Source organism: Pollicipes pollicipes, unplaced genomic scaffold (assembly GCF_011947565.3).
Source record: "Pollicipes pollicipes isolate AB1234 unplaced genomic scaffold, Ppol_2.1 Scaffold_3447;HRSCAF=4054_pilon_pilon_pilon, whole genome shotgun sequence".
NCBI classification, from domain to species: domain Eukaryota; kingdom Metazoa; phylum Arthropoda; class Thecostraca; order Pollicipedomorpha; family Pollicipedidae; genus Pollicipes; species Pollicipes pollicipes.
Genome location: NW_023596297.1, coordinates 6188139 through 6197577, shown reverse-complemented (window position 1 = coordinate 6197577; position 9439 = coordinate 6188139). Strand labels below are relative to the sequence as shown.

The 9439-nt window shown below is 54.2% G+C and overlaps 1 protein-coding gene and 1 long non-coding RNA gene across 2 annotated transcripts; both read left to right on the top strand.

The window, feature by feature from the left end:
* Positions 1 to 650: 650 nt before the first annotated feature.
* LOC119091217 (uncharacterized) lies at positions 651 to 3717 on the top strand. The gene is made up of 3 exons (XR_005093379.1): positions 651 to 738; positions 1820 to 1958; positions 3641 to 3717. It is a non-coding gene; the product is annotated as an uncharacterized LOC119091217 (long non-coding RNA).
* A 3113-nt stretch (positions 3718 to 6830) lies between these two features.
* LOC119091541 (phenoloxidase-activating factor 2-like) lies at positions 6831 to 9092 on the top strand. The gene is given in 4 exon segments (XM_037214350.1): positions 6831 to 6835; positions 7229 to 7361; positions 7363 to 7431; positions 7816 to 9092. Coding segments are annotated over 4 exon segments (375 nt in total). The 3' UTR covers positions 7984 to 9092.
* Positions 9093 to 9439: the final 347 nt, after the last annotated feature.

The window sequence follows — 9439 nt, the reverse complement described above, 5'->3', positions numbered from 1 at the left end:
CCCCCCCCCCCTTCTTTCTGCCGTGCAGTTTTGCCGTGTGCCCGAGGGCGGCAAGGGCCGCTGCTGCCAGCCGCGGCCCTCGGAGCCGCTCCGTCAGGAGGTTGTCTGTGATGCCGGCACTCAGGACTGCGTCGACCCGGGCCTGTGTGGCAAGGACGGCTACATCATCACAGACGGCTCCGGCCTGCTCGACCTCAGGATCAAGGGAAAGCCAGGTCCGTGAAGTTGAGCACTGCGAAACGAGACAAACGCTTCGCGCGGTGGCACAATGCAGAATGAACGCCAATACACGCCTATTTTTGCGACAACAGGCAGCTGACAGCTCCGCTGGGTTTGCCATAGCTGAGAAAGCCTTGCACTGGTTTGTTGATGTCATGACATCTTACGCCGCCAAAGGTTGGCCGGACATGATGAAAACACTACCTGATTATATGCCGCGGCCGCAGGAAGGCCTTCAGCTCAAACAATGCGTCAGTTTGATCACAAGTGTGTTGTTCAAAACATCTCTGACGCCTTGGCTTACGTTCCACGCCGGCCTTGCAGTACTGCCGGGACTCTGGAGGTCAGGAGGCATCTGTCTACGGCCACCGACCACAACGCCCGCGACAAGCCGGCCCCGACCAAAGAATCGGTGCCAGGGTCCCAGCAGTGTGTCCCACCCGACATTTGTGATGCGGACGGTTACATCATCAGCGACGCGTCGGCCTGATCGACATCCGCTTCAACTCTAACAACGGGGTGCGGCCGGCAGGCAGTTGCAAACAGTGCGCAACATAGCGTCTTCGAACGGAGGACAACTTGAATAGAGGGAGCGACAATCACAGTCCGCGGATTCTGAGTCAATGCAGTTTGTTTGGCAGCATTAGTTGAATCACGTATATGTTGTCGTCCATCATCATAAGCGCCAAGGTGCTCATACCGACCATTCATCTCTTCGCCTTATAGGAGCTGATGTCACCTGAACAATTTCACTTGGTCTATCCATAGTTTAGACTTATGGTTTACATGTGAGCGACGAAGCTGACTCTCCCTATTATACACGGCATTGCTATAAACGCGATTCAATCACCCAAGGTTCGACTGAAACTAATCTCGTGCTTGCTTTCCTTTGCCAATCAAGTGAGCTCCCCTTTCCCAGAGTTGCTCTGTTCGGGGCTGCTTTCGTGTTACTCAAATCGCCTTATCCTCCCCACCTAGCTACCCTAGCGCTCGAGGCTCTGAACTATTCAAGCGATTGGGTGACGAGCCCGGTTTCGTTTATGGACAAGCCCATCAGAGGCGCCTGTAGCCGCGTTAGGCCGCCGCGAGTGAGCCGTTCCGCGTCGCCCGCAGTACTGACGAGCAGAGGACGGCAGCCGCGTTAGGCCGCCGCGAGTGAGCCGTTGTCCTGCGTCGCCCGCAGTACTGCCGGGCGGAGGACGGCAGCCGCGTTAGGCCGCCGCGAGTGAGCCGTTGTCCTGCGCCGCCCGCAGTACTGCCGCGCGGACGGCAGCCGCGTTAGGCCGCCGCGAGTGAGCCGTTGTCCCGCGTCGCCCGCAGTACTGACGAGCAGAGGACGGCAGCCGCGTTAGGCCGCCGCGAGTGAGCCGTTGTCCCGCGTCGCCCGCAGTACTGACGAGCAGAGGACGGCAGCCGCGTTAGGCCGCCGCGAGTGAGCCGTTGTCCTGCGTCGCCCGCAGTACTGCCGAGCGAGGACGGCAGCCGCGTTAGGCCGCCGCGAGTGAGCCGTTGTCCTCGCGTCGCCCGCAGTACTGCCGAGCAGAGGACGGCAGCCGCGTTAGGCCGCCGCGAGTGAGCCGTTGTCCTGCGTCGCCCGCAGTACTGCCGAGCGGAGGACGGCAGCCGCGGCACGTGCTGTCTGCCGCCCGAGAGCCGGCCGCCACTGGAGGACACCTGCGGCAGGAGCCTCGACATCCGCATACTGGGCGTCAGGCCCGACTCAACTGAGGCCAGCTTCGGTACCGTACTGACTGCGGTCTCAGCACACCTCGTGCCGTACTGCACAGCCTCACAGCACCTCGCAACGCGGAGCACAAGTCCACTGGACTCACATCGCACCGGCCAGCCTTAATGTGCCCCGCATGGCTTGCACAGCTCCCTGCTTCAGTGTACCTCGCATCGTACCGCGCAGTCTTAGTGCACCCTGCGCGGCACTACCAGCCCTTGCACATCGCACATCTACACAACGCTAGCGCACCTCTCACCCTTCCACATAGCTCCAGTATACCTGGCACGGCACCGCATAGCCATGATGCCCCCGCACCACACTGCACCGCGTTGGTGCACACAATTCCTTTATTATATCCGATTCCTGCGCTGTACACTCAATTCCTGTATACCTCGCATCGTCGCACGCAGTCCCAATGCACCTCTCACCGCACCACACAGTTTCAGTACACCTCTTACCGTAGCACATAGTCTCAGTACACCTCTCACCGCACCACACAGCCTCAGTACACCTCTCACCGCACCACACAGTCTCAGTACACCTCTCACCGCACCACACAGTCTCAGTACACCTCTCACCGTAGCACGCAGTTCAGTACATTTATCACACCGCACCACACAGTCTCAGTACACCTCTCGCCGTAGCATACAGTCCTCAGTGCACCTTTCGCCATACCACACAGTCTCAGTACACCTCTCACCGCACCACACAGTCTCCATACACCTCTCAACGCGCCACACAGTCTCAGTATACCTCTCATCGTATCACACGGTCTCAGGACGCCTCTTACCGTAGCATACAATCTCAGTACACCTCTCACCGCACCACACACACAGCTCAGGGCAGGCGAAACCATCCTGTGCGGTGTCGATGAACCACACAACCTATCACACCAATCACACCACAGCCTAACAGCCTCATATTGCCATGCCATGCTTTCGCGTGGCACTGGAGACGTGGTGCCAGTTTTTGCTGTTGCTCCTGTCTGGCAACATCCGCGAGAAGCTGGCAGGCGTCCACATGTGAGGTGCAAAAGAGTAATCGCGAGCGTGCATGCTCAGTGTAATATACACACACTATGTTCAACTGAGTGCACCACACATAGAGCTTTGTGGCCAAGTAAAGCAACGCACTGCACGCCGTCAACCTACTGCATATCGCACCGCATGTCGTCAGCTTACTGCATATCGCACTGCATGCCGCTGACTTACCGCACTTTGCAAGGCATACCCGCATCTCTCTGCACCACACCACACTGCATGCCACCAGCATACCTCGCGACAGTCGATCATTCCTACCTGCCGACACTCGCATGCCCCAGGCAGCTCACATCGCAGGCCCATATTTAAGCTCTACAGACATTCAGTCTCGTGATGTGCCTCACTCTCTTTCAGCCTAGTTAGATGATTTCGAGGCCGTCTCACCAGACTCCTCCTGTTGCACGGGCAGTCTGACTATTTCAAACAGTGCTATTGTGCATTCCAAGTGTGTGCGACGGCATAATGCCGGATTACTCCGAACTGTTGCTCCGCCTCCAGTAACCTTCAAAGCGATGCCTTTGCATGCATGTGGTCTCGACTTACTGCAGCTTTCGCACTTTGAATATGTGTTCTAATGTTCAACGTTATTAGAGAGGCTTAACCCAATGTCAGGCGTGGTCATCTGAACTGACCAAGCTGTTCTCGTTGACAGGCGAGCTCCCATGGCAGGCTATTATATCCTACACCAACTACACCTTCGTCTGCGGAGGGTCCCTCATTGACAGGCGCCACATCGTTAGCCGCCGCTCACTTGCGTTCAACGGTGAGATTGTAAGAGATCTGGCTCATCGAAACGCCACTTGGAATCTGGCAACTTCCGGGTATGCTGTCGCCCGTCAGGGCAGTAGCAAAATGACCGCATGCCCTCGGAACGCACTTTGGTTGGATCGGTCGCCGGCACTCCAAGCAATTCAGTTCATGACGCCGACAACCATATTACTTACGTAATGAATGCTGGCGTCTGGCCCTCTGTTGTGCAAAGGTTCCATCACCTTACCGATTCAGTCGTATGTCCCAGTGAAGAAAGCAACTGAGGCGGACTGTCGAACGTTTAGGCTGCAGGCGTCGGAGCTCCAGGTTGCGGTTGGCGAGTACCAGGTTGAACGCCGAAAACGAGCCCGCTGCCGTACCATGACGCGCCCGTCTCGAGCATCCAATGTCCACCCCCGGTGGGTAGGGGCGCTGCTCGGCTGGCGGCCACCGCAGCCATCACGCGGCCGCCGCTTTACCTGCCGCCGATCGGCGCCAGTTCAGGCTGTCCTTCTGTTGCTCCATGCGGAATGAGTCTTAACGTTTTGTGAGCATGGAAATGCAATGTGGTTGATTCAGACCAATGATGTTGATATGCTGGCGGGAGTTGATATTTAGAGCCGTAGTTAAGCGAGTGTACTTATGTTGAAGTTTCGGAATGCCCGATTACAGCTGTCGTTCATGCCAGAAGAGTTCGAGGCGAAAATAGCCATAACCTGTCTGCGAACGTCCACCTGTGAGCCGCTGTATTTACAGCAATGGGCCTACTCGTGCTGCAGGTTTAACCGGAACTCGCTGTTCAACGATGTGGCGGTGCTGGAGCTGAAGAGAGAGGTGAAGCTGGACAGCCATGTGCAGCCCATCTGCCTGCCGAGCGCGGGCCAACGTTCACCGGCCGAATGCGGGGCGTCCGCTGGGGCAGGAAGGCCGCCTTCAACGGTGGGTACGAGGCGCCCGCCTGCCTCTTAAGACGCCTCTAACCAGCTAGCAGGCGATTGCGATGCCCAGTTGGCAGGCGATTGCGATGTCCAGCTGGCGGGCGACTGCGATGTCCAGCGGGCAAGCGATTACGATGTCCAGCTGGCGGGCGATTACGATGTCCAGCTGGCGGGCGATCGCGATGTCCAGCGGGCAGGCGATTACGATGTCCAGCTGGCGGGCGATTCCGATGTCCTCCCAGAGCGGCAGTAAAACCTCTCTGGCCTCGTTGGCCTCTTTGGGCCGGCAGTAAAACGCAAACCGTCTCTGGGTCGGCGGCAGGACGTAAAACCCCCCTCTGCGTCGGCAGGAGACCGCAATGTCCTGTCAAAGTTGGCAGGCGAGCGCAATGTCGTCTCGGTATGGAAGTCGATTACAAGTTCTACCGTATGGCGGTCGAGCACAATGCTCTTCCGTGTGACGGTCGAGCACAATGCTCTTCCGTGTGACGGTCGAGCACAATGCTCTTCCGTGTGACGGTCGAGCCAAATGTCCTCTAGGGTCCAACAGCTGAATGGGTATTTCTCGCAGGGCTGGCAGCTCAGCACATGGCCTGTTGAAGGCCAACACTTGTAGCTTGAACTGAGAGCGCCACCTATAAAGGCACTCCAGAAACCCCTCGGCAATGAATGCGTGGAACTAGCATCACTGAACATGATGCTGGGAGGAAGAAGTGGTTCAACCAAAACAACGGACCAGGAAACAATTTGGTAAAAACTCCCCTCTAAAAAGTAAATCAGAGCCGTAAAGAGCACAAAACACACTGCGAGTCTGCCCGCGACCACCCGTGCGCTTGTAAGATAGTCAGTTGTAAAAACATGCTTGATAAAGCGCCAAGCTGATCACCCGCACTGTTTTACGGCTAGACTTTGGCGTTGACAACGAGATGGAGTTGATCTCATGCGCCCCCTTATTGATCTGTAGAGTTCCTTTTGATTTTAATTATCTGAATGAAGACTTATACTAGCATAGGATGCCATGAGCTGTTCAACTTATTGCCGAAGCAACTCGCTCACAAGTCTACGATCTGAATGAAAAATATTTTGGTCACGTGTGGATGAAAGTGCAGCAAATTGTCCGGAAGAAAAACATTTCACCAACGTTGCGCAAGGGGTCCGAGAAAACAAATTAGAAGAAATCGTTATTTGAAGTGGATAGTCTGGGGCAGGGGGTACCAATCCAGGAAGTTTATTTCGTCATTGTGCACATCAGGCCCACCTTGACCACAGCAAAACTACCGCCTCAGAGGCGAAGTTTTCGCCTTGATGTATTGTTTTTCCATAGCTGACTTGTGGCTTGTGACACACCATGTCGCAAGATGCAAAGTAGCACGTTTAAAACTATATAATGGTAAATCAGAATATGCAATTGTAAAATAATGCATTACCTGATTCACCTGAGAGGAATCAGCAGTGATACCATCGGACAAGGTTCATTAGGATCCTCCCTTAAGTCGCGCCAACATTTGATGCACTGATTCACAAGAACTCCCTGTTCTCTCATCGCACTTGTCCCTGATTCCGCACAGGATAAATCGGCGACGATTCCAGCTCGCAAGGTATTTGATGTATTTCTGATCCTGAGTGGCACAACACAGCTTGTAACGAACTACGACCCCGAATCATTCCGATAGCTCGACCCAGGAGTGAAGTCCCTTCGAGTCCTTTCCCGTGACATCAGTTCAGGATACGAATCCTGCGAACTATGAAAAGCTCGTATTAAGCGTGTGTTTTGATAACACAAGCAACTGATGTTTATCCTCGCATGAATTAGATCCGCAATAATAGGAATACGTCCCTGAATTTAGCTGAGTGGACTCACGGATGATTCCATCCGATACGATTGATCAGGCTCCGCCTTTGAGACATCTCAGTTTTTGAAGCCTTAGTCACCTTAGCTGAGATAAAAGTTTGGCTGCAGGACAAACCCTCACTGGACTCGGGATCAAGCACAGCCACACCTTTCACGTCCATCAGGCGATTTATGCCCCTTTCTCGTCAAGCGCGCTAAGGCCTGAATAGCTATGCACATCCTTTTCTTATGGGTGACGAGATGGAGCCCGTCGGCTCATGATTCCCCTCATGTGCACAAAGCAACTGTCGTGCCGTGTGATAATGGGGTTTGACATTCAAGACATCTTTGTGTCATGTCATGTCATGTCATTGGGACTTCGCGACGCACTCAGCTGCTGAAGTTACATGGCACCGCCTGCTTCTCACCCTCGCAGGAAGGGCGGACACTGCGGGGAATCGAACCCCGTATCACTGGTTTACCAGACGCGCAGAAGTTAACGCAGACGCTTTAACCATTACACTACCGGCACCCCGAAGACATCTTTATGGAAACCTAGCTGATAGTCGTTGCGCTTTTTGTGTTTACTGCTGAATGACGGACCACTGCGGCATTGAGCACTGTGCGAGGAACAGATTCTGGATATTTGTACATTCTTGTGACGTACTACACCCGTACAATACTGAGGGATGTAACGCAATTTTTTGGGCTGTCCACTCAGCGTAAATCTCACATGGAGCAAATTGATAGGTTTCCTGTTTTCACCAGGTGACTTCTCGACCGTGCTGAAGAAAGTTCGTCTACCAATGGTCGACAATGAGAAATGCCAGTCCATGCTACGGAAAACGCGACTGGGGTCGATTCTTCAGGCTGCACAGGAGCTTCGTTTGCGCAGGAGGAGAGGAGGGCATCGATTCATGTCAGGTAACCTGTCACATGGTATGGTAAGCGAAACTTCGATAGCCACGCTTTATCAATTGTCCTTCGTCAAATGATCCTGGTAGCACGTGAAATATTCTGCACGTGTGCTGAAGACTGTTGTGGACCTTTTAGTTCTCCAGCGACGGATTTCCTTGCATTGCCGTTTGTCTGTCAGTTCTTGTCAGCAGAAGCGCCGGCCTCGTCATATGCCGGCACTCATACGGTGTGTTCGCCCGATCTGTTCGCATTGCCGGAGCACAGACCATCAGAGCCGGTCTCCGGTCAGTCAGGGCTGTCGGATGCTGTTTCGCCCAGCCGGACGGGCCATGTTGAGCGCGTTCCGTCGCGACCGTGCCGCGTCCGCATCACTCCCGCCCGGGCCGACAGGGTGACGGTGGCGGTCCGCTCGCCTGCCCGGTCGACGGCGCGTACGTGCTGGCCGGCGTCACAGCCTGGGGCATCGGCTGCGGCGTCAAGGACGTGCCCGGCGTGTACGCCAGCACCGAGGCGGCGCTCGACTTCATCAGGGAGGCTGTCGGCGCCGGCGGGCGGTGAGACCGGCCGCCGGTGTCCGTTCGGCCGCGGCGCGACCCGCGGCTGGGTGGGGCTCGCGCCCTCTGCAGTGCGCTGATTACTGTGTCTGCGAGTCTTCAGCCGTCGGTACCGAGGCAGTGACACCGGGCCTTGGCGAGCGGACCGAAATTGCATCAGAAACAGCTTGTCCATAATGAAGCGGATGGCGACGGCGGTTATCAGAGGTTCGGAGCACACGTCAGGCGCTGTCGGCAATGGGCCACAGGACAACGCGTCGAGCATACAAAATACAGAGCATTTTTGCGTAGTTTCCATAAATATGTAGTTTTCCAAGTTCATGCAGGTCGGGTCCAGTATTTCGTAGGTTTATCTCACCATGCCTGTCGGAGGTAGAGGAGAATGAAAGCGCGACCATTGGGCATACACCGTGTGTATATTAGAAGATATGATGCATCTAAAATGCGCTATCCCGGCCAACGACTATGTGCTGTGCCTACGTTTTTGCTATTTCAAGTTGCGCTGCACATTCTTTGCATTTGTGAGTGCTTTCGAACAATTTGTCTTTGCTTTTCGTGCAAGCTCTGAAGACGAAGCATGCAGAAAGTGTCGTGTGTTGTTTTCTCTCCACATTCCGGCTGGTAAGGACAGCAGTGCGCAGCCACTTTGCAGGTATATAATATTGTTCATCTGACAGACACTGGCATGTGAACCTATCACGTAATCGAACCCCGGAGTTTTGGAACTGGTGCCCAGATCGTTCCCTGATGAAATTCGCATTTTCAGAGTCGGTTAGGTGAACAATGTCATCTGCCTACAAAGCGGTTGCACAACACGGTATTTTACATTCGTAGCATGGATTGGAAACAACACACGATGTTAACTTCCCGGCCATAAATCCAAAGCTTTATGTTAGAGGAGAGCTGTCTCTCTTGCACGAATACTGGTGTACAATAGCCGGCGTAGGCAAGTTGGGACCTATATAACGGTTGTACGTGATGGTAGACGATGTGTTAGTATTACGCACGGGACAAGCGTTCTGTCGCCCCTATCTGGATTGGTCGCATCCGCACAATACTTCTGCCAGCTAGCTGTCGATTGGTATTATTGAGTCCTGAGAACGGCTGGATGGTGTTAGGGCCTTCAGCCATGTACGCGTCATAACCCGGCTGGAAAATCAAGTGGCCTAAACATTGCGTGGATACTAACACACCAGGCGAGGGTGACAGTCCGAATAGCTTCTCCACCTGTGACCTGTATTGCGTTAAGCATCGTCACCTAACAGATTGTTTCACAATGATTTAGTACTGATTTATAGATAGATTTAGTATTTAGTTCCCCGAGCTGATGTACTCCCCAGTGTTAACCAAGTGAAGTGAACGTAAATACATATCTACCGAATCCTACAAGTCTCTCTGTATTTAAAGGGTCGGCATTTGCGGAGCCTATTCCGAGATATCAGCGACCAGTGAGACCTGCT